This window comes from Chiloscyllium punctatum, chromosome 21 (assembly GCF_047496795.1).
Source record: "Chiloscyllium punctatum isolate Juve2018m chromosome 21, sChiPun1.3, whole genome shotgun sequence".
Lineage (NCBI taxonomy): Eukaryota > Metazoa > Chordata > Chondrichthyes > Orectolobiformes > Hemiscylliidae > Chiloscyllium > Chiloscyllium punctatum.
In genome coordinates this window covers 9,021,934-9,047,043 of record NC_092759.1, presented here as the reverse complement: position 1 = coordinate 9,047,043, position 25,110 = coordinate 9,021,934, and the positions used below count along the sequence as shown (strand labels likewise).

At 45.4% G+C, this 25,110-nt stretch overlaps 1 protein-coding gene across 1 annotated transcript in view; it reads left to right on the top strand.

Moving 5' to 3' along the window:
• gps2 (G protein pathway suppressor 2) overlaps window positions 1-23,938 on the top strand; it is a 43,041-nt gene extending 19,103 nt beyond the window's left edge. Inside the window, exons 5-11 of the mRNA XM_072591511.1 lie at window positions 1,429-1,508; window positions 3,597-3,670; window positions 10,316-10,484; window positions 11,006-11,092; window positions 11,729-11,808; window positions 15,927-16,010; window positions 17,694-23,938. Of these exons, the coding sequence (XP_072447612.1) occupies window positions 1,429-1,508; window positions 3,597-3,670; window positions 10,316-10,484; window positions 11,006-11,092; window positions 11,729-11,808; window positions 15,927-16,010; window positions 17,694-17,777 (658 nt within the window). The 3' untranslated portion in view covers window positions 17,778-23,938. The remainder of the gene's footprint in view (window positions 1-1,428; window positions 1,509-3,596; window positions 3,671-10,315; window positions 10,485-11,005; window positions 11,093-11,728; window positions 11,809-15,926; window positions 16,011-17,693) is intronic.
• Window positions 23,939-25,110: the final 1,172 nt, after the last annotated feature.

Here is a 25,110-nt window from a genome sequence, read left to right as displayed (position 1 = left end):
GGGAAATTATCTATGTCTGCCTTAAAGATATGCAAGGACTCTGCTTCCACCACCTTTTCAGGGAGAGGGTTCCAAATACTCACAACCAATGTCCCTTCTCAGCTGCCCAGCAACACTCAGTGCAGCCACTGCAGTGTTCTGTGCATGGTGATTGGTTGCAGATACAAGCTGCAACTTTGACTTCTGTTTCTGGAGGTTCACGCAGGAGAGGAAAACGTTAGTGGGAAGATTGCTCCTGAGAGGAACAATCGCGTCTCATCTCCGCTTATTGGGTGACTCCTAATTTCAAAACCACATTCTAGCTTCGCTCAAAAGTGGAAACGTCCTCTCATCCTGGGTACACTTTTTTAGTCATTTATATGAATGATTTGGATACAAATGAGGAGGATTGGTTAATATGTTTGCACATGACCCCAAAATTGGTGATGTAGTGGACAGTGAAGGTTATCTCAGAGTATAACGGGACCTTGATCATATGGGCCACAGAGTGGCAGATGGAGTTTAATTTAGATAAATGTAAGGTTTGCATTTTAGTAAGGTAATCAGGGCAGGACTTAAAACACTCAATGGTAGTGCTGCTGATCAAAGAGACCTTGGGTGCAAATTCATAGTTCCTTGAAAGTAGAGCGGCAGGTCTACAGGATAGTGAAGAAAGCATTTCCTTTATTGGTCAGTGCATTGAGTATAAGTTGTCATGTTGTGACTGTACAGGGCATTGGTTAGGCCACTTTTGGAATAATGCATTAAATTCTCGTCTCCCTGATAAATGGAAGATGTTCAGAAAAGATTCACAAGGATCTTGCTGGGATTGGAGAGTTTGAGCTATAAAGAAAAGCTGAATAGGCTGGAGCTATTTTCCCTGGAGCATTGGCACCCTTGGGTGATACGGTGGCTCAGTGGTTAGCACCGCTGCCTCATAGCACTAGGGTCCCAGGTTTGATTCTAACCTTGGGTGACTGTCTGTGTGGAGTTGGCACGTTTTCCCCTAACCAGCGATGCCTTAACCACGTGAATGAAAATTTTTTGTGAAAATCAGAACTCCCAGATGCCTCTGTTCTGTAAACTTTCTCAATTTAAGTAATGTTGATTTTTTTTTGTTCCTGTAAAAGTGGAACATTATCATGTTTAATCACATTCTCCATTTGAATCGGCTCCCTGGTGTTCAGGCACCCACCCGATATGTCAGTGGTGTGGCCATTCTTTATCCTTGAGTTCAGCTGGTATGACTGAGTTATTTGGTACAGTAGAGATCACTCAGTGGAATCTTAGGGGAATACTGATGAGCCATAGCAATGCAGACTAGGGCTGTCAGGATGCATCTAGCATAAATCAGGTGGAGCAGCACAGGAACTGGAGCCTTCTTATGCACAGTTCCATCAACTGCATTAACAGTGTGATTATTCCTTTGTGTTGTACCTTTTATTGCAGTGATATGAGCACTCTGACCCAGGCAACCTACCCACAGGCACTAGCTGTCCATTCCAGCCAGCATCTCATCAACATCCAAGGTAAGGTCAGCTTCAACCATCACGGCGTGAACTTTTAAACCGCTTCGGGTGATAGGAACAAGAGGAAGTCATTCACGCAGCCCCCTCTAACCTGTTCTACCATTCAATTCCATCGAGGCTGATCTGTGTCCATAAAAGCTTGGTTCATTAAAACTGAGTGCCCTCACCTCAGCAAACAGATGTCAGTCTCCGTTTTGGAATGTTGAATTGAATAGGTTTGTGGAGGGCATGAATTCTAGATGTCCACACACATTTAAAGGGGGGGGGGGGGGGGGGGGGTCGCTTCCTGAAATCACCCCTGTACCGCCTGTACATTCTGGACCCTTCCTCGCCCCCAAAATTGTTTTAGTGTCACTTATGCCACAATGAGATCATTCCTTGACCAACACAATATGAATGGAGTCATTTTGTCTGAATTTCTGGGTACCTCTGCATGCATTATGTGAGTTTGAATTGAAAAGTGCCTCAACTACATGGAACCCTGATCAGCAATCCCCCCCTGAGGAAAAAAAATCAAGATGTTGGTATTGGACTCGGAGATTAATGGGTGGTCTAATGGAGGTTGAAGATGATTAAAGGATTTGATTGAGACGAACTATTTCCATGAAGTGCACATTCTGAAAGAGATGGGGGCTGGGGTCCTTACCACCTTAAGAGGCGGCTCAGTGGTTCGCACTGCTGCCTCACAGCACCAGGGTCCCAGGTTCGATTCCAGCCTTGGATGACTGTTTGTGTGGAGTTTGCACGTTCTCTCCCGTGTCTGCGTGGGTTTCCTCCGGGTGCTCCGGTTTCCTCCCACGGTCCAAGGATGTGCAGGTCACGTGAATTGGCCATGCTAAATTGCCCGTAGTGTTAGGAGCTTTAGTCAGAAGGAAATGGGTCTGGGTGGGTTTCTCTTGAGGGTCGGTGTGGATTTGTTGGGCTGAATGGCCTGCTTCCACATTATAGGTATTCTAATCTTAAAACAAAACACTTCCTCACATTAAGGACAGTAGAAATCTGGAAAGCCATGCTCCCTGTTGAGGTTGGGAGTCAATCTTGAAAATTTCAATTTCAGTTGGGTACTGGAATTCAGGGTTCCAGAGTTAGAGTTCAGCTTAGACAGGTTAAGAAACGTCTGACTGAATGAAAGAACAGATTTGAGGGCCCAAAGACCACCTATTCCAGTGAAAGGCAATTGACATTCACATAGACATCTGAGATTTTCACACTCTATTTCCAGTCACCCTTTCAGTCTTTTCCCCTGCACCTAACCACTCCTCATCCACTTGGCTAACCTTAAAGATGCACCTTCATAGTCTAGTTCTGCCTGGTCCCACTTTCCAATGGGAAAGGATCAGGTTCAGAAGCATGGTTTGTTGACTGACTATTCTTGAATCGCTGTCTTCACCATTTGTCCTCGCCCTCACTGCAATTAACGTTGAGCTCAATATGAATAAAGAACTGTTTCCGGAGCATCAAATAGGTTTTATGGACAATCCCAGAAGCCTCTTGCATCATGTTGCAATGTAACGAAGCTGCTTGCCTCTGTTCTTCAGGTGAAAGTGGGAATAGGATATTGAGTTGGATGATCAGCCGTGGTCAGGTTGAAAGCATTGAAAGGCCAAATGACCTATTCCTATTCCCTGTGATTCTGTGCTCCCAGAAGCTTTACCTGCCCCCAGGACAAGAGTCCCAAATCTCCAGCAGCAGTCCTTGTCAATCCTACACTTGTCTAGAAACTTTGATTCTGCAATATAAAATGGCAATTTATCAGAATGCACTTGGAAATTATTTTGAATATTTAGCATCAGGTACTACAGTCCCAAGCACTATATGGTGAAATTGGTGAATCTAAATCCCATTAACAATTTAGAAACTGATGGAGTCAGTGGGAACCATGTGAACACAACTTCCTGTCATTTAAGAGTGTGCCTGTTGTGAACCGTGGTGGAAATGTCTCCTCAGATCATTTTTAGCTTGTTAATTCTGGTTGGGAGCAGGTTTGAATATCAGCTGACGTTTCTGCTCATCCCTGACTCCTCGTGCTGGCGGGTACTAAAGGGGTGATGGCATTTTCATCTTTATCCTCTTGTTCTCATTCCGCAGAAGGCCATGGGAGACCAGGCGGACTGTTGGGCGATCGGCCAAAATCACAGATGTTCACATCAGCCATTGCACAGGTAAGTCTCTCTTCATCCCCCCCCCCCCCCCCCCGGGCTGGCTGAGCTGTTTAGAATTCAGAGTACAGACCACCACCTGTACTCAGTAGGCAGCACTCTGCTCCCTGAGCCAGGAAGTCATGGATTCCAGCACAGAGGCTGGAGTGCCTCACCCAGACTGACACTTAGAGCACCTTTGAGAGGTGCAGCCTTTCAGTTGATTAGTTAAAACCAAGGTCCCCCTCAAAAGGGCTTTGAAATGGCCAAAAGAGAAACATTGACCATGAATGTGATGGACAAGGGAGCAAGTTAGACCAAGACCTCACCACGACAAAATTCTTCTTCTTTCCAGTTTAGGATCTTGATGTGGCTGAATTAAAGGTCATCAGCAATAGTCTTGTGTGGGTTTTTATAATCAGAAACGTTATTTATTGGCACAATTTTTCTGGGAAGGTTTATCATTACAGTGTGTGCATACAGGTAAGATATAATAACAGAAAATGAATTAAGAATAAACTTTAGTTAGTTTTTTATGTTAAGAGTCCAGTGAGGGTCAGATGATTGATCTCTTCACTCTGGAAGTTCAGGAGTAGCCCACAGAAGACCATAAGATATAGGAGCAGAATTAGGTCATTCGGTCCATCGACAATACTCTGCCATTCAAGCATTGCTGTTCTGCTTCTCAACCCATTCTCCTGTCTTCTCTATGTAACGTTTGATCCTCTTTCTCATCAAGAACCTATTTATCATTGTCTTGAAGACACTCGATGACATGACCTCCACAGTCTTTTGCGACCATGGGTTTTCACAGATCCACCACCCTCTAGCTGACAAAATTCCTCCTTATCTCAGTTTGAAAGAGTTGTTCCTTCACTCTGAGGTTGTGCCCTTGGGTGCTAGTCTCTCCTCCTAGTGGTGACATCTTCTCCACATTCAATCTATCCAGGCCTCTCAGTGTTCTGTAACCTTCAATGAGATCCCTCCCTAATCCTTCTAAAGGTCCATCCAATACAGACTTCGAATCCTTAACTGCTCCTCACATGACAAACCTGGGATCATTCTTGAGAACCTCCTCTGGACCCCCTCAATGCCAGTATATCCTGGGCCCAAAACTGCTCAGAATATTCCAAATGCATTTGAATCATAATCTTGCGTGGCCTCATCCCTGCTTTTGTATTCTAGCCCTCTTGAAATGAATGCTAACATTTTGCATTTGCCTTACTAACTAATTATCGACTGAATCTGCATGTCAGCCTTAAGAGAATTCTGAGCTAGAACTTCTCAGTCCCTTTGTGCTTCAGATTTCTGAAGACTTTCCTCATTTAGAAAATAGTCAATGCCTCTAGTCTTCCTGCCAAAGTGCATGACCCCTCACTTTCCCATATTGTATTCCATTTGCCCACTCTCCTAGACTGTCCCAAGTGCTTCCTCAACACCACCTGTCTTTGGGTCATATGCAAACTTAGCAACAATCCCCTCAGTTCTTTGTTTGGATCATTAATGTATAACTGATGCCCAGATGAAATAGAGAGTTTATTGGCAATAAGAGATGCCCTGTTATTTGGACAACTTTATCAAATTCTTGCATCCTGAGGACCCATTTGTTTTCCCAGACAAACACGTGACCTTCTGGAAACAGGTTTTGAGAATGATTTGGACGTAGAGTCTTGTGGCTTTGTCGCCTGATTTCTGCTGTTAACTCAGCAATATGCATTGCTGACCTGCAAAGGCCAAACCAAGCTTTCACATGCATCCTCTCTCAGACTTAGACTACTCTATACTCACACGCACACATATACACACTCTCTCACAGATACTCACAACCCCCCTTCCCCAGACACACACACACACTCCTACAGACACACGCTCCCACACTCTCACTTGCACCCCCCACTGACTTAGACACTCTACACTCTCATATACACACTCTCTCACACTCACGGCCCCCCACCCCATGGGAGGTGTGACAAACCTGACAAACAATCAAGGTATTTTTCAATGTATAATTTCAGCTACATCACACTGTAAACTTTTGCTATAAATTCTGTGTCGTACAATTGTGTCCTCCACAACCACCTGATGAAGGAGCAGCGCTCCGAAAGCTAGTGCTTCCAATTAAACCTGTTGGACTATAACCTGGTGTTGTGTGATTTTTAACTTTATACACCCCAGTCCAACACCGGCATCTCCAAACCAGAAATCGAAGTGTTATGGTTATGTGATGATTGGACATGGATACACATGGGAAAGCAATTCATAGTCCTATCAGATTCCATTGGTTTAGAGTGAAGGCAGATGGAGCTCTTTCGCACTTCCTTGTACTAATTGGTTTCATTAGCTGTTGTCATCTGGTACATATTGGAGTCAAATTGAGTGTTGATGCCCTTGTTGTCTTTGGGCAAGTCCTTACAATGACAGGTCCACAGGAGTTTTGTCCAGCAACAGCACTGATCTATTATTAGAAACTTACTCAAATTTGAGTTCCACGACTCAGGTGACGTGTGGCAGCCAGCTTATAAATCAATCGTGTCCTTTTATGAAACAGCATCCAGGTGTCACCCATTTTGGGAAAAAATGAATTGGAACGTCCTCATATCTGCTTGGCATCACGGGAAGAAGATTGGGGATTTCTGGATGCTTCAGACCAAATTCTACCCTGGTCCAATGGTCTGCTGAACTGGGCTAACTTATCACTTGTCCTGTTAACTGTTTGACGAGGCTGCTTGTGTGGCTGTAAGACTTCCTGTAATAATCCCTGCAAGGTGATACATTTTGGAGGATCAAATTTAAGTGTGAGTTATACTGTAACTGGCAGAACCCTTAGAAACATGAACATACAGATGGATTTGGGTGTGCAGGTCCACAGTTCCCTCAAAGTGGTAACACAGTTGGCCAAGATGGAGTATTGTGTTGCCACAGGGAAGTTACTTGCGTGGAACTGAGAAATAAGAAAGAGACAATCATCTTATTGACCCCTTAATAGTCAGCAGGAAGTTCAGAAACAAATTTGTAAGGTTTCAGTTATCTGTCAGAATCATAGGGTAGTTATGGTAGGGGATTTTAACTTTCGAAACATAGACTGAAACTGCCATAGTGTTTAAGGGTTTAGCTGGAGATGAACTTGTTAAATGTGCACAAGAAAATTTTCTGATTCAGTATGTGGATGTACCCACTAGAGAAGGTGCAAAACTTGATCTACTTTTGGGAAATAAGGCAGGGCAGGTGACTGAGGTGTCAGTGGGGGTGCACTTTGGGGCCAGTGACCATAATTCTATTGGTTTTAAAATAGTGATGGAAAAGGATAGACCAGATTGAAAAGTTAAAGTTCTAAATTGGAGGTAGCCCAATTTGGACGGTATTAGGCAAGAATTTTCAAAACCTGATTGGGGGGGTAGGTGTTCACAGGTAAAGGGACGGCTAGAAAATGGGAAGCCTTCAGAAATGAGATAACGAGAATCCAGACAAAGTATATTCCTGTTAGGGTGAAAGGAAAGGCTGGTAGGTATAGGGAATGCTGGATGACGAGAGAAATTGAGGTTGTGGTTAAGAAAAAGAAGGAAGCGTGTGTCAGGTATAGACAGGAGAGATTGAGTAAATCCTTAGAGTATAAAGGCAGTCGGAGTATACTTAAGAGGGAAATCCGGAGGGCAAAAGGGGCACATGAGATAGCTTTGGCAAATGGGGTTAAGGAGAATCCAAAGAGTATTTGTAAATACACTAAGAACAAAATGGTAACTAGGGAGACAATAGGGCCCCTTAGGCTGCCTTGCTGATCTTTATGTATGGAACTGCAGGAGATGGGAGAGATACCATATGAGTATTTTGCATCAGTATTTACTGTGGAAAAGGACATAGAAGATATGGAAATAGATGTGGGGAAATAGATGGGGACATCTTGAAAAATCTCCATATTACAGAGGAGGAAGTGCTGGATGCCGTGAAACGCATAAAGGTGGATAAATCCCCAAGACCTGATCAGATGTACCTTAGAACTCTGTGGGAAGCTAGAGAAGTGATTGCTGGGCCCCTTTCTGAAGTATTTGTATCATCGATAGTCACAGGTGAGGTGCCACTATTTAAGAAACATGGTATGGAAAAACCAGGAAAGTATCGACCAGTGACCCCGACGATGGTAGTGGGCAAGTATATGGAGGGAATACTGAAGGACAGGATGTGCATGTATTCGGAAAGTGGGGACCGATTAGGGATAGTCAACATGGCTTTGTGCATGGGAAATCATGTCTCACAAACTTGATTGAGTTTTTTGAAGAAGTAACAAAGAGGATTGATGAGGGCAGAGCGGTGGACGTGACCTATATGGACTTCAGTAAGGCGTATGGCAAGGTCCCTCATGGTTACTGGTTACATGGAATACAGGAAGAACGAGCCATTTGGATACAGAACTGGCTCAAAGGTAGAAGACAGAGGGTGGTGGTAAAGGTTGTTTTTCAGTCTGGAGGCCTGTGACCAGTGGACTGCCACAAGGATTGGTGCTGGATCCACTGCTTTTCATCATTTATATAAAAGATTTGAATGTGAACAAAGGGAATATAGTTAGTAAGTTTGCAGATGACACCAAAATTGGAGGTGTAATGGACAGTGAAGAGGGTTACCTCAGATTACAACAGGATCTGGACCAGATGGGCCAATGGGCTGAGAAGTGGCAGATGGAATTTAATTTTGATAAATGCATTTTGGAAAATCAAATCAGAGCAGTACTTATACACTTAATGGTAAGGTCCTGGGGAGTGTTGCTGAACAAAGAGACCTTGGAGTGCAGGTTCATAGCTCCTTGAAAGTAGAGTCGCAGGTAGATAGGATAGTGAAGGAGGCGTTTGGTATGTGTTCCTTTATTGGTCAGAGTACTGAGTACAGGAGTTGGGAGGTCATGTTGCAGCTGTACAGGACATTGATTAGGCCACTGTTGGAATATTGTGTGCAATTATGGAATCAGAAGGATGTTGTGAAACTTGAAAGGGTTCAGAAAAGATTTACAAGGATGCTGCCAAGGTTGGAGGATTTGAGCTACAGGGAGAGGCTGAATAGGCTGGGGCTGTTTGCCCTGGAGCGTCGGAGGTTGAGGGGTGACCTTATAGAGGTTTATAAAATCATGAAGGGCATGGATAGAGTAAATAGACAATGTCTTTTGCCTAGAGTGGGGGTGTACAGAACTAGAAGACATAGGTTTAGGGTGAGGACGGCAGATGTTGGAGATCAGAGCTGAAAATGTGTTGCTGGAAAAGCGCAGCAGGTCAGGTAGCATCCAAGGAGCAGGAGTATCGACGTTTCAGGCATGAGCCCTTCTTCCTCCCTCCTCTTCCAAGGATGCCTTCCTTGAAGAAGATCTCTTCCTCCCTCATTCCTGAAGAAGGGCTCATGCCCGAAACGTCAATTCTCCTGCTCCTTGGATGCTGCCTGACCTGCTGTGCTTTTCCAGTAACACATTTTCAGCTCTGATCTCCAGCATCTGCAGTCCTCACTTTCTTCTAGGTAAGAGGAGCAGAGTTGAAGGGAGATGTGTGAGGGACGTTTAGTGGGAGGAGCCGGGAGCACACGGCCAGAAGAGGTGGTGGAAGCAGGCACATTGGTGACATTGAAGAAGCATCTCGATGGTTACGTGAATAGGCTGGGAATAGAGGGACACGGACCGAATAAGGGCAAAAGGTTTGTTTTTTAGTTTGGTTCGGGCACAATAATCAGTACAGGGCTGGTGGTCCTGTTCTGTCTGTTCTTTGTTCCATCTCAATGGCAAATTATTGGATCTGAAGAGTTTGGGGTTTTTTGAGGAAGCAAAAAGTACTCTGTAACTGTAAATGATTCCATCCAGGCTTCTGTTACTACCCTTCTTTATCCAACAGCCTTTTCTTATCAGGCCACTTTTTTTGTTATTGTTAATGGAATATGGGTGTAGCATTTCTTGCTTATCTCTAATTGTACAGAGGACAGTTAAGAGTCAGTCACATTGCTGTGCGACTGGAGTCGGACCGTGTACAATGCAGATTTCCTTCACTGAAGTGGATTAGAGAACCAAATTCTTTTTATTGAAATTGACAACGGTCGAGGATAGCTTTTTACCCTAGGTATTTTTTTGAAGTCACATTTCACCATCTACCAGAGGGAGATTCACAGAATATTAGCCCAATGTTCTAACATGGCCTCTGCAACGTGCTCTCTGTCCTACTCAGTAATCTTTCATGTGTTGAATTTGTGTGGGAAACAGGCTGTTCTTCATCAAGTCAGGTACCTAGTCAGCACCTTGATATAATAAGAACTGAATTGGAAAAGGAACCCGAACCCAACCATAACCCTTATTTCCTCTCTTCTGTCCCATCATCTCTCTCCTCTATGTCGCTTCCTTTGTTGGTGTATTGCTGTCTCGCCGTGTATCTCGTATTCTTCTCGTATTCGCCGTGTATTCTGCTTCCCTTACCTTGAGCAGTCCCTTTCACCCTTAGTTGCTCTCATTTGCTTTCTAGGGCCTCGACCACACTCTCCCTATTGACATCCCAGGTGCATGTCCTCTGTCTCATTTGTGCCCTTCCTTGGCTGTCTCTCTCCTATCTCCTATTCCACACCCCATACCAGATTATTCTAGACCTCCACCCAGATTTCTCTCTCCATCTGCCCGGGAGCCACCTCTCAATGTCTCTTCCATTTTGTTCACAGAGTCGTGCATTCACTGCACAGGCTGGATTCACAGCTGCTCAGCCAGACCATGCTCAGTACCAGTCTGGTCAACCAGGACATAGCAGTTACCCAGTGAGCCAGCCCCAACATGGAGCACCTTATGGTCCAGGCCAGGCTGTCACCTATGCCAGCAGCCAGCAGCTTCGAGGTGAGTCCACGTTGAATCTAGGAGTGTCCCCATCAGCTCAGACACCAGAACCCAGAGTGAATTTGTTCTGTAGACTGATGGAAGACTATCGTGGTCATTGGGTGGATTAAGAAAATGTCTAAATGGGTTTTAATTGGGAGATCTTCAGTTACCTGAGCCAGAAACTTTCATTATGTGTTTATTACAGACATGAATTGGGCAGCACTAAATTCGGGTTGCTGCTTTTGAAGATGTATGCTTGAAATGTATCAACCTGTAAATAAATTAAAATTGTGGGAACATTGACTCCAGTTTTACTCCTTACCTCCTGGCTTTTATGGAATAAAGCACTCAGCTTTGGAATTTTCTCCTTCAACTACTCTTCCTTGATAATGCATTTTTCATGAAGTTAATGTTCTAATGACTCCTTGTGATTAAGCATTGGATTTTATTTGCTAAATAATCCTCTGAGGTGTGTATCTGTGTTAAACGTGCTCTGAATGCAAGTTGTTATTAATGATTCTCTTGTGTTCTTTTACCAGGTCCATCTGCTTTCCAGGCAATGTCTGCATACCTCCCACATCAGCAAACAGCCTATGCTGTCCACGGGCACTTTACACCTCAGCAAGGTAAGGATGGCTGATTGGGAGAAGGCCCGAAGCTCATGTGAACCTTTTGAGTATTTCTGGTGCCTTCCCTATTGGCATGAGGTGATGGCAGTAGCGGCTCTTGACTGCTAGATATTTGACCAAGTGGGGGAATCAAAATTCAGCCTGGTAACTGTAGAACATAGGGACGCTGTTCAGAATCTGTCGCAGAGACTTGCGCACATAATCCACCAAGTCCAGATTGTGAGGGAGTGCAGCACGATTTCATTTGAAACTCCACATTTGCCCTCTTTTGTGAGCAAAGAAAAGCACCTGAAGGAGCTTTCTCAGACATCTTGGGCAATATCTATCTTAGCAATTCACATCACTATCAATTCTTTGGCTATTTGTCATGTTGGCGTTTGTAGTGTCGAGCTGCTGCATTTCTGGCACTGCATCACTGACTACATTTTAAATGTGTGTGCACATGTGTGAACATACCAAGAAAATTAGGGTGATTAATCGAGCCCCTTGCTCAGTTAAAAGAACTGAGGGTACTGTTTATCTGGTTGGTTTGACCCTTGCTGATCTTTAAGCGCAGTTAGGGAGTGATGACCTTTCCACTTGTTGATCGTTTTTCCAGGTTCTCATCTATATCTCCCTTTGTTTTCATTACAGGCTTCATTCCCCCGAGTACGGCGATTCCATTGCAGAAACAGCTGGAACATGCAAACCAACAGTCTGGATTCACTGATTCAGTACGTAGTCCTGTTGGCTGCATTCTCACTCCAATGTTCTCAACCAGTCGGGTTCAAACAAGCAATTCAACTTGAGTTCCTTGGGGCAAACTACCTGTCCATCAGAATCCCAAAGGACCAAACCTCTTCCCGTTTACTCCCATTGTACACAATCCCAACATATCAAACCCCTTCCTGGTTGCCCCCATTGTGGGCCATCCCAATGGACCAAAACTCCTTCCATTCAGTCTGGTGTGCCCGATCCGAATTGGAGCCAAGCATCCTATGTCTGTCACCCCTATGATAGGAATCCATGACTGTTTTAGTCCCAGCTCTACGTTTTTAACTTTCATCCTTGCTGCGATATTGACTGACCATTTGCAGTCATTGTCTGGTCTTGCCTCTATTGTCCTTTGTGTAAAGACAGCAACTATTGCCCGGGTGTGAGAGAAGTGCTCTGAGTAGATAATTTCACAGGCTTTGCTGGAATCTCAGTTGATCCCAGTGCTTAGGTAGATTTGGGCAAGGCTGTGACAGTAACCCAGGATCAGGAAAATGATTTACACTTCTGGTGGGTAAGCCAACTTGAATAAGGATAAGAGATGAATGAGATACTAAATGAGTATTTTGCATCAGTAATTGCTGTGGAGAAGGATGTGGAAGCTAGACAATGTGGGGAAATAAATAGCCATATCTTGAAAAGTATCCATTTTGCAGAGGAAGTGCTCGACGTCTTAAAATGGTTTAGAACATAGAACATTCCAGCTCAGTACAGGCCCTTCGGCCCTGGATGTTGCATCGACCTGTGGAACCAACCTGAAGCCCACATATCCTACATTATTCCATTCTCATCCGTATGTCTATCCAATGACCATTGAAATGCCCTTAAAGTTGGTGCGTTTGCTACTATTTGCAGGCAGGCCATTTCACACCCCTACTACTCTGAGTAAAGAAACTACCTCTGGCATCTGTCCAATATTTATCAACCCTCAATTTAAAGCTATGCCTACTTGTGCTAGCCATCATTGTCTGAGGAAAAAGACTCTCACTGTCCACCTTGTCTAACCCTCTGATTATCTTATATGTCTCAATTAAGCCACCTCTCAACCTTCTTCTCCCTAATGAAAGGTGGATAAATTCCTGGGACCAAATCAGGTGTACCCGAGAGTTTTGTTGGAAGCTAGGGAAGTGATTGCTGGACCCCCTTGCTGACTGACTTGTATGATTGATAGCCGTGCGTAAGGTGCCAGAAGACTGGTGCCATTATTGAAGTAAGGTGGTAAGGGAAAGCCAGAGAACTATGGACTAGTGAGCGTGACATCAGTGATGGGCAGGTTGTTGGAGGAGATTCTGAGGGACGGGATTGACATGTATTTGGAAAGGCAGGGACTGAGTGGGGTTAGTCAACATGACTTTGTGTGTGGGAGATTGTGCCTCACTAATTTGAGTTTTTGAGGAAGTGACTTAAGAGGATCGATGAGGGCAGAGTGGTATATGTTATCTATATGGACTTCAGAAAGACATTTGACAATATTCCATCCAGTAGACTGGTTAGCAAGGTTAGATCACAATGAATACAGGGAGAACTGACCATTTGAATAACATTGACTTGAAGGTAAGAGACCACGTGTGATAGTGGAGTGTTGCTTTTCAGAGTGGCGGCCTGTGTCCGGTGGTGTGGCGCAAGGATTGGTGCTGGGTCCACGGATTTTTGTCATTGATATAAAATAAAGTGAATATAGGAGGTTTGGTTAGTAACAAAAACAGCAATTTCTGGAAAAGCTCAGCAGGTCGAGCAGCATCTGTGGAGAGAAATTGGAGTTAATGCTTAGGGTCCGACGACCCTTCCTCAGACCTCAAAGGTTAACTCTGGTTTCTCTCCACAGATGCTGCTAAACCTGCTGAGCTTTTCCAGAAATTGCTGTTTTTGTTTCTGCTCTATGGCGTCTGCAGTTCTTTCAGTTTTGAAATGTCTGATACTGGGCAGAATGCATCTTTAAGATGAGAAGGGGAAAGTTCAAAGCAGATGTGAAGGGCAAGTTTGTTTTTTACAGAGTAGTAGGTGTCTGGCATGGGTGGTGATGGAGGTAGATACAAGTCTTTTAGTTAAGCATGTGAATATGCAAGATAATTGCAACATTTAAAAGGCATTTGGATGGGTATATGAATAGGAAGGGTTTAGAGGGATATGGGTCGGGTGCTGGTAGGTGGGACTAGATTGGGTTGGGATATCTGGTCGGCATGGACGGGTTAGACCGAAGGGTGTGTTTCCGTGTTGTACATCTCTGTGACTCTATGGACCAAGGGCAGGCAGAAGTGATTTAGTTTAATTTGGCACAAGGTTGTAGGCCAAAGGGTCTGTTCCTGTGCTGTACGTATATGTGTGGAGTGAGTGTCCAGCTAAGCACAGGCATGGAATGCTGCTATTTCTGGTGATTGCTGTGGGGTTCATTCTTACTCAGAAAGTGCAAACCTCATCTGATGGCAAGAGGATAAAACAAGGTTAAATTTCAGAGGATTGGATGCTCATATGTCTGCAGGAGAGGGATGATGCCCTGAGAGATTTGAGGCACTAAGCTTCTGCATGATGTCGTCAGAAAGGTTTGAATGGCCTTTTGTGTATCAAAGGTGAATGTTTTGACTTTTCTTGTTAAGTCCGTACCCTATGTGTTTGCAGGTCCTCTGTCCCAACATCTCCTAAGTCAGCTGACCCTTGCCCAGAGCAAGTAAGACAAAGAAAGGTCCCCTTGTGGCCCACTCCGCCAGCCCCTCTCCTCCAAATCTCAAGGGCACTCATAAAGAGCAACCTTTACCAAGGCTGGCCAAGGGTTCTGGAATGTTTTAAAACTGATCACAGACCATCTGAGAAAGAGATTGGTCTCCTGTTGAAATTCATAGTTGAGATACAATGGCCAAAGCATTGAAACCCAGTGTTTTTTTAAAGCCTATAACATTAACAGCACAGACACAGGCCTTTTGGCCCTTCTGCTCAGGTGTTTCTTCTCTCTGTGAACTTCCTAAACCCCTCTTCAACTTCCCCTTTCCAGCCTATCTTCTTTCTCCCTCATGTTTGCTCACCCTCAGCATGACAATACTGTTCCCCTCAACTGTTGTCTATGGGAGCAAGCTCCACATTTCCCCACTATCTGGGTGAAGATCTTTCTCTTGAATTCCTGTTCAGATTTATTACGGTCTGACTGAGGTTGAGCGCCTTCCGGGACAGCATGTTCTATCTTCCGTGTAAGTGTAAACAAGTTTTCTGCGTCTACCCTACTTAACTATCTTCTTCATTTTAAAGACCTCGATCAGGTCAACCCTTGGGTCTTCTCTTTCTGACCTCCACCTTTTCTTTCCAAAATTCGCTGCTTTACTCTCCCAATTCCTGGCTTGGCCAAGGAGGGAGGAATGGAGGGCAGGTGAGGTCTATGGCCATCAAGGGACCATTCTCTTGATTGCATCCTTTCCCTGTCCTGGAGAGCTCCGGCCAGCCCCGCAACAGGACGAGGAAAGTTTGACCTCTCTGGTGAGTGCATTTAGCTGGAGGGAAGAGTGGATCAGGAAGCAGAGGTAACATCCCAGTTCTTTCGTAACTGTTAAACCTACCCTCAGTCATCATTGGGCCATCTCCTTTCCGTTCCTCAGCTCAGATTCAAAGCCGCTTCTGGGGAATAAGGCTGAAGAGTGGTGGGGGCATGGAATGCGCTGCCCGTGGGAGTGGTAGAGTCAGACCTTTAAGCGGCATTTGGATAGGTACATGGATGGGTGCTTAATCTAGGATAGAAGTTCGGCACAACATCGTGGGCCGAAGGGCCTGTTCTATGCTGTATTGTTCTATGTTCTAAGTTTTCTGGCTAATCTGACACTGGGAAGATGGGAAAGCAATACCATACCCACTTTGACCAGCAGTGCAGTGCGTTCAATGTGAACAAGAAGATTGCGGAATTTATGCTGAAGCTGGGCCAAACCTCTAAGCTTCCGAGAGATGGGGGTAGGGTCAGAATCTTACTTCTCCCTTGAGCCACTGTGAACCATCCTCTATTAATGCTAACAGCTTCCCGCAAAGCAGGAATAGGTAATGACAGCGTGAATGAGGGTTCAGTGCTGCCATTTTAATGAGGCTGTTTTCTCCTGTCCCTCAGGCTGGGCTGACCTATGTCCATCCACAGAGACCAGCATCACCTGGGGCCTTCCCACATGGGACCCCACCTCAGCAGACCCTGCCGGTGAGTATCTGACCATCGGTGAGTGAATTTGTGTGTTTTTCTTAAAACAGAGGCTGGGTTTATTGGCCAGTTCTCTCTTGTTTGTTGGACAGGTTGCATTCAACAGTTGCATGAACAGGGAACTGGTGCAACGAGCCCTGAGCTCAGCTGAGGCTAGGTGACGAGGGAGCACGACTTTATTTAACCCGTGCTGTCCTGTCCGAGGCGTGTTGATTGGAGACACTGACATTTACTTTCTGTTTAAAAGGCGAGAGGGGGCTTTAACAACAAAGAACAATACAGCACAGGGACAGGCCATTTGGCCCTCCAAGCCTGTGCTGACATATTTTGCCCTTCTATAAGTAAACTGTCTTTACTTACAGAATCTGTAACTCCGTATTCCCTTCCTATTTATGTATTTGTCCAGGTGCTCCTTGAATACAATTGGTGTGTCTGTTTCCAGCACCACCTCTGGCAGATCGTTACAGGCACACTCTACTCTTTGTGTGAAAAATCTTACCTTGTACATATCTTTTAAACTCCTCCTCCTCACCCCATTCCCCCCAAACCGCCACCACTTGCATCTTGAACCTGTGTCCCCTTGTATTTGACTCAAACTTTCCACTCTATCCATGCCATTCATAATCTTATGAATTTCTATCAGGTCGCCCCTCAATCTCCTGCATTCCAGTGAAGACAAACCCAGTTTATCCAACCTTCCTTTATCGCTAAAATCCCCCAAGCCAGGCGACTTCCTGCTAAGCGACTGACTGTGTGGAGTTTGCACATTCTCCCCGTGTCTGCGTGGGTTTCCTCCGGGTGCTCCGGTTTCCTCCCACAGTCCAAAAATGTGCAGGTCAGGTGAATTGGCCATGCTAAATTGCCTGTAGTGTTAGGTAAGGGGTAAATGTAGGGGATATGGGTGGGTTGCGCTTCGGTGGGGCGGTGTGGACTTGTTGGGCCGAAGGGCCTGTTTCCACACTGTAAGTAATCTAATCTAATCTAAACCTTTTCTGTACCCTCTCCAAAGCATCGCTATCCTTCTGGTGGTGTGGTGACCAGAACTGTATACAATATTCCAAGTGTGACCTAACTGAAGTTTTATAAAGCTGGAGCACAAGCCTATTCCTGATTAAGGGCTCTTGCCCAAAATGTCAGTTCCCCTGCTCCTCGGATGCTGCTTGACCTGCTGTGTTTTTCCAGCAACACACCCGACTCTGATCTCCAGCATCTGCAATCCTCACTTTCCCCTGAAGCATAACTTGTCCATCCTTACACTCAGTGCCCCTTCCAATCGAAGCAAGCGTGCCATAAGCTTTTTTTTTAACTACCTGTGTACCAGGTCCGTCTGCGTATCAATACTCTTAAGGTTTCTACCATTCACTGTATAATTTCCACCTGTACATGACCTTGTAAAATGCATTACCTCCCCTTTACTCTGCACCTAACCCAGTGTTATCTCTGCCTTGGAGTTTTTGATGGAGAGTGTCCAGGGAGCTTTTTCTCCAGTTTAATTTCAGTTTAAAAAAGTAGAGAAAGCTTTACTGTATACATTTCATGAGAGAGCAGTTAATTTTCAGATTAGCAGAGTTTCATTAGACTGGCACTGGCAGGGATTGGTGGGTCTCAATCTGTTGATGTGTTTTCTTCTTTCTTACACAACTGTTTCTGACTGACTGAGCTGTTGTCTTGTGTCTTTGCCAGGCTGGATTCCAAACGACAGGTCAGCCTGCTCCCCGACACGCCTACCTTCAGCACAGTCAGGGACAGCGTTATTACCACCAGTAAGATCGGCTTGAGAAGGTTCACTTAGTCCAACCCCACCCCTCACATGGCTTACCCACAACGTTTCTCAGCTTGTGTGAAAGAGGACCACGTTCAGGACAGATGCCGCTGTGAACAGTGAAACATTTGCCATTGCTTCTGCGGACAAATGGTGACAGATTTGTGTCAAGTAAATTATCTCAATTTAGATCCTGTGTTTAAACAAAGACTAAGTCGGGGGGTGTTAGATTTTAGCTTGTAGTGATCAATGAAGCCCTAGCCGAGCAAGGCCGTGGGCTGTCTGTGTCGCCTTATCTGGTTGAATGCTGATGCCCTTTCCACCGTAAAACCCGTGCCAATGTTGCTGGAGTGGTTGTCTTGATGTACCAGGTCGAAGCTGCAAGTAACTAATAATTTGGGTTCTTTCTTTGCCTCCCTGTTGGAATCCTCTGCAGTCCTCTTCTCCCTGAGTATGTGGGTGTTTATTGTCCATCCCTTATTACCCTCGGACTGAAGGGTTTGCTGAACCATTTCAAAGGGCTGTTAAGATTCAGGTACATCACTGTGGCTGTGGAGTTGCATCAAGGCCCAGACTGGGTAAGGTCAGCAGATTCCCTTCCCTAAAGGATAGTCATAAACCCTCTGCTCCTCCTGTGCTGCATCCCCTTAATCTGCATCTCCCTGAATCTGCATCTCCCTGCTTTTGTCTTTCTCTGTTTTGAGATGAAAGGGACCTGTCAGCAAGATTAGTGCATCTGATCTGGTCTTTACTAGTGCTCTCGGGAGATTGCTGGGTTTTCATCAGCCTCCCCCCCCCCCCCCCCACCTTGCTGGTAACCCCGTTCCCCAGCTGACTGACAGACTGTGATATCAGATTGCTCTTGTGTCAGCTTAGTGTTGTGTGAGGGGCTGCATAACCAGTGGAGTGAGTTCTAAAGTGCAGTCAAGTTGGACAGCAAAATCCCACCATCAGACAAGTGACTGGGTAATGACATGGCTTACTAAACATCAGTAGAGGAGTAAGTATTGATCAGGACATCAGCAAGGAGTCTGTTCCTACTCTTCATTCAGTCCTAAGCTTTTTCATCAAACTGAGATGGTAGATGGGTGAGAGGGACATATCTTAGTCCAGATTTTCAATGGAAATACAACATCTCTGACCGTGAAGCACACTCGCTCATCTGTTGACTCTTGCGCTCATGGGCGTTTCCCTCTTGGTCCCGACGACCACATGGAGGAAATGGATGTATTTAAGCAAGTTGGAGAAATGTGTGCAGGAAACTTCTAACACGGCAGGATTCTGCTCGCCTCGAAGCATCTCTCCCTCAATCAGTGATTTTAGTCGTCTTAATTACAAGACTGTACCTGTAACTATGTAATTGTACCAGATTTAAAACAAGAATAACTTTACCAGTAGTCACGAATCAGCTCCTTCCTTGGAAAGACCAACAGTAGCAAGTTAAAAATGCAGTGGAAGAAGAAAGCCCCACCCTCCAAATCCCTGTTCACTCTCTGAACGACACCGCAGCACGTGGCAGACCACGGAGGGCTCTGGGCTTCCCAAAATATACTGGAGCAGGTGGGATTTGAACCTGGGCCTCTTGAAACAGAGGTATGGACGCTACCAGGGCTTGTATACTCCTGCATTAAGGCTGCAATGAAGCTTCTTGTAACACAAAGACTAATGTTTACTTAATTACTAATTTAAAACTAAAACAATTATTCCTTAAGACTGTCACTCACCAGTTTCCAATCCAGGTATTTTTCTTTTATTCATTCACGATATGTTTCAAACATTTATTGTCTGTTCCCAGTTGCCCTTGGCACGATAGAACATAGAACATAGAAGAATACAGCGCAGTACAGGCCCTTCGGCCCTCGATGTTGCGCCAATCAAAGCCCACCTAACCTACACTAACCCACTATCCTCCATATACCTATCCAATGCCCGCTTAAATACCCATAAAGAGGGAGAGTCCACCACTGCTACTGGCAGGGCATTCCATGAACTCACGACTCACTGAGTAAAGAACCTACCCCCAACATCAGTCCTATATCTACCACCCCTTAATTTAAAGCTATGCCCCCTCGTAATAGCTGACACCATACGTGGAAAAAGGTTCTCACGGTCAACCCTATCTAAACCCCTAATCATCTTGTACACCTCTAACAAGTCACCCCTAAACCTTCTTTTCTCCAATGAAAACAACCCCAAGTGCCTCAGCCTTTCCTCATAGGATCTTCCTACCATGCCAGGCAACATCCTGGTAAACCTCCTCTGCACCCGTTCCAGTGCCTCCACATCCTTCCTATAGTATGGCGACCAAACCTGCACACAATACTCCAGATAAGGCCGCACCAGAGTCTTATACAACTGCAACATGACCTCAGGACTCCGGAACTCAATTCCTCTACCAATAAAAGCCAGTACGCCATATGCCTTCTTCACTGCACTATTTACCTGGGTGGCAACTTTCAGAGATCTGTGTACATGGACACCAAGATCCCTCTGCTCATCCACACTACCAAGTATCCGACCATTAGCCCAGTACCCCATCTTTTTGTTACTCTTACCAAAGTGAATCACCTCACACTTAGCTACATTGAACTCCATTTGCCACCTTTCTGCCCAGCTCTGCAGCTTATCTATACCCTGCTGTAACCTTCCTCACTGTCAACAACTCCTCCGACTTTTGTATCATCCGCAAACTTGCTCACCCAACCTTCTAACCCCTCCTCCAGGTCATTGATAAAAATGACAAACAGCAATGGTCCCAAAACAGATCCTTGCGGAACACCGCTAGTAAATGCACTCCAAGATGAACCTTTACCATCAACTACTACCCTCTGTCGTCTTCCAGCCAGCCAATTCCTAATCCAAGCCTCCAACTCACCCTCAATGCCATACCTCCGTATTTTTTGCAGTAGCCTACCATGGGGAACCTTATCAAAAGCCTTACTAAAATCCATATATACCACATCTACCGCTTTCCCCTCGTCCATCTCCTTAGTCACCTTCTCAAAGAATTCACAAAACCATGCTGACTATCCTGATCACATTATTCCTATCCAGATGTTCATAAATCCTATCCCTTACAATTCTCTCTAAGACTTTGCCCACAACAGAAGTGAGACTCACTGGCCTATAGTTACTAGGGTTATCCCTATTCCCCTTCTTGAACAAGGGAACCACATTTGCTATCCTCCAGTCTTCTGTAGACAACGAGGACATAAAAATCAAGGCCAATGGCTCTGCAATCTCCTCCCTTGCTTCCCAGAGAATCCTAGGATAAATGCCATCAGGCCCAGGGGGCTTATCTATTTTCACCCTTCCCAGAATTTCCAACACCTCTTCCCTATATACCTCAAAGCCATCCATTCTACTTAATTGTGACTCAGTATTCACATTGGCAACAATGTCCTGTTCCTGAGTGAGTGCTGACAAAAAGTATTCATTCAGTGTCTCCTCAATCTCTTCAGCCTCCACACGCAACTTCCCACTACTATCCTTGACTGGACCTATTCCTACCCTAGTCATTCTTTTATTCCTGACATACCTATAGAAAGCCTTTGGGTTTTCCCTAATCCTACCAACTAAGGACTTTTCATGTCCCCTCCTTGCTGCTCTTAGCTCTCTCTTTAGATCCTTCCTGGCTACCTTATAACTCTCAATCGCCCCAATTGAACCTTCATGCCTCATCTTTACATCGGTCGCCCTCTTCCCTTTAACAAGGGATTCCAATTCCTTATTAAACCACGGCTCCCTCACACGACCCTTTCCTCCCTGCCTGATAGGTACATACTTATCAAGGACACTCAATAGTTGCTCCTTGAACAAGCTCCACATATCAATTGCGCCCTTGCCTTGAAGCCTACCTTTCCAAGGCACGCATCCTAAGTCATGCCTCACCGCATCATAATTTCCCTGCCCCCAGCTATAACTCTTACCCTGCAATGCACACTTATCCCTCTCCATCACTAAAGTAAAAGTCACCGAATTGTGGTCACTGTCCCCAAAGTGCTCACCTACCTCTAATTCTAACACCTGGCCTGGTTCGTTACCCAGAACCAAATCCAGTATGGCCTCACCTCTTGTTGGCCTATCTACATATTGTGTCCGGAAACCCTCCTGCACACATTGGACAAACACTGACCCATCTAACGAACTCGAGCTATAGCTTTCCCAGTCAATATCAGGAAAGTTAAAGTCCCCCATAACAACCACCCTATTACTTTCACTCTTCTCCTGAATCATCTTCACAATCCTTTCTTCAACAATTCTAGGACTATTAGGAGGCCTGTAGAAAACTCCTAACAGGGTGACCTCACCTTTCCTATTCCTAACCTCAGCCCAAACTACCTCAGATGGCGAGTCTTCATCCATCGTCCTTTCCACCGCTGTAATACTATCTTTGACAAGCAATGCCACACCTCCACCTCTTTTACCCCCATCTCTGACCCTACTAAAACATTTAAACCCTGGAACCTGCAACAGCCAATCCTGTCCCTGTTCTACCCATGTCTCCGCAATAGCCACAACATCGAAATCCCAGATACCAACCCACGCTGCAAGTTCACCTACCTTATTTCGTATACTTCTTGCATTGAAGTATACACACTTCAAGCCACTTTCCTGTTTACAGGCACCCTCCTTTGAGTTTGATGCCATGTTCCTAACCTCCCTACACTCCAGGTCCTGCACCCTAAAGCTACAGTCTAGGTTCCCACGCCCCTGCAGAGTTAGTTTAAACCCCCCCCCCCCCCCCAAGAGCAATAGCAAACCTCCCGCCAAGGATACTGGTGCCCCTCAGGTTCAGGTGTAGACCATCCTGTTTATAGAGGTCCCACCTTCCCCAGAAAGAAGCCCAGTTATCCAAATACCGGAATCCCTCCCTCCTGCACCATCCCTATAGCCACGCATTTAACTGTTCTCTCTCCCTATTCCTTGACACTCTATCACGTGGCACGGGTAACAAACCAGAGACAATAACTCTGTTCGTTCTAATTCTGAGCTTCCAACCTAGCTCCCTGAAAGCCTGCCTAACACCCTCAGCCCTCCTCCTACCTATGTCATTGGTGCCAACGTGGACCACGACTTCGGGCTGGTGATGGTGAGCTGCCTTTTTGAACGTGGGGGAGGCACAGTGGCTCAGTGATTGGCGTTGCTGCCTCCCAGTGCCAGGGACCTGGGTTTGATTCCAGCCTCAGTTGCCTGTCTGTGTGGAGTTTGCACATTCTCCTTGTGTCTGTGTGGGTTTTCTCTGGGTGCTTAGTTTCCTCCCACAATCCAAAGATGTGTAGGTTAGGGTGGATTGGCCGTGCCAAATTTCCCCATAGTGTAGGTTAGGTGCATTAGTCAGGGGAAAATGTAGAGCAATAGGGGTTGGGGAATGAGTCTCGGTGGGTTTCTGTTCGGATGGTCGGTGTGGACTTATTGGGCCAACTGGCCTGTTTCTACACTGTAGGGATTCTCTGATCAAAGTAGCGATTGTGGTGCTGATTTGGTGAGCTGAGAGATTCAGAGTGTAAGAACCTGTGACTGGTTAGATCCTGTCGCCCTATTCTGCAATGCGAAAGTGATTATTTGGTCCATCATCTGTCCAACTGCATTTTCAGCGATCTGTCTGCGATTTGGCCCCCCCACCTACCTGGCTTTGCTCTTACCCATGCACTTTTCCTGTATTTTTCAAAGAGACCTGCACCTACAATTTTTTTTTTAAACTCGTTCATGGGATGAGTGGCATCACTGGCTGGGCCACCATTTGTTGCCTAATTGCCCAGAGGCCAGTCAAGAGTCAGTGACGTTGCTGAGAGTCTGGAGACACATGTACTCCAGATCAGGTAAGGATGGCAGTTTCCTTCCCTAAAGGACATTGTGAACTGGATGGGTTTTCCCAGCAATGATTTGATGGTCACCATTAGATTCTTAGTTCCAGATATTTATTGAATTCAACGTCCACCATCTGTAGTGTGATTTGAACCTGGGTCCCCAGCTGGTCTCTGGATTAAAAGTCCAGTGATACTCGGCCATGATCTCCCTTTAGAAAGCAGGCTGTTTGGAAACATTAGCTGTATAACTTCTAACAAAATCTCTGTTTTTCTACCGAGAAAAGTTTTGAAATCTGCTCCGTTGTTCCGCTGCTTGGAATGAATTGTAGAAATTAAATATGTATCTTCAGAATGAACATAGTGTCCCTGTGCTTACAGTCAGTGTGAATGGCAGAGTTGTGTACAGACAGCCAGTGACGAAGTAAATGGCACTTATCACGCCAATTGAGGATCTGCTGGTAAATAGATTGTGCGCGGCACAGTGGTTAGCACTGCTGCCTCACAGCACCAAAGACCCGGGTTCAATATTCGCCTCAAAGACTGACTGTGTGGAGTTTGCACATTCTTCCCGTGTCTGCGTGGGTTTCCTCCGGGTGCTCCAGTTTCCTCCCACAGTCCAAAAATGTGCAGATTAGGTGAATTGGCCATGCTAAATTGCCCATAGTGTTAGGTGAAGGGGTAAATGTAGGGCAATGGGTCTGGGTGGGTTGCGCTTCGGTGGCTCGGTGTGGGCCTGTTTTTTCCACACTGTGATTAATCTATCTAAGATTAACTTGTCCAATGTAGAAGGAGCTTGGGAGTTGTCCTCAGCCTTGCTGAACTGGTCTCAATTGAGAATCAATACCAAATTTCCTGAGCTGTGTCCAACAGCTTGGTGTTAGACAACACTGGGCACTGTTTTAATTTCCATACTGGAAGAAGCAATGTAGACGTTGGTAGAAATATGAAGTTCTACCTGACACAAGAGATTGAACTGACTGGCACTCTTTTTCTGGAGGAGAAGACTGAGGGGTGACCTGATGGGGGTCTTTAGAATGATGAAGGGGTTTGATAGGCTGGGCATAGAGAGGATGTTTCCATTTGTGGTGGAAGCCAGAATTCGAGCCCTCAATATTGGTCGGCTGCTACTAAATCCCAAAGGGAATTCAGGAGGAATGTTTTCACCAAGAGGATCAGGAGAAACGTGGGCCTCACTCCCACAGGGAATAGTGTTGATGTATTGAAACTGGATAAAGGGAAGAAGTATTGTGCTACTGGTGGGAAATGGGGATAGGAGGAGACTGTTATGTGACAGAAACATGAGCTCAAATCTTGCTAATTTCTATGCAGTCAATTGTGTAAATTCGATTGTCAATGTAAGTACAGCCCCTTTTCCCCCAAAAAATATACTGTTCTTAAAATTTGTGGGAGCATAGAACATTTTGAATTGAAAATTACAGGAAGTGCAATAAAATTTGACTTATCTTCACACACTGACAAACTCAACATGATGTGCCTGCAACCAATTATCAGCTGGTGTTGCGTGATG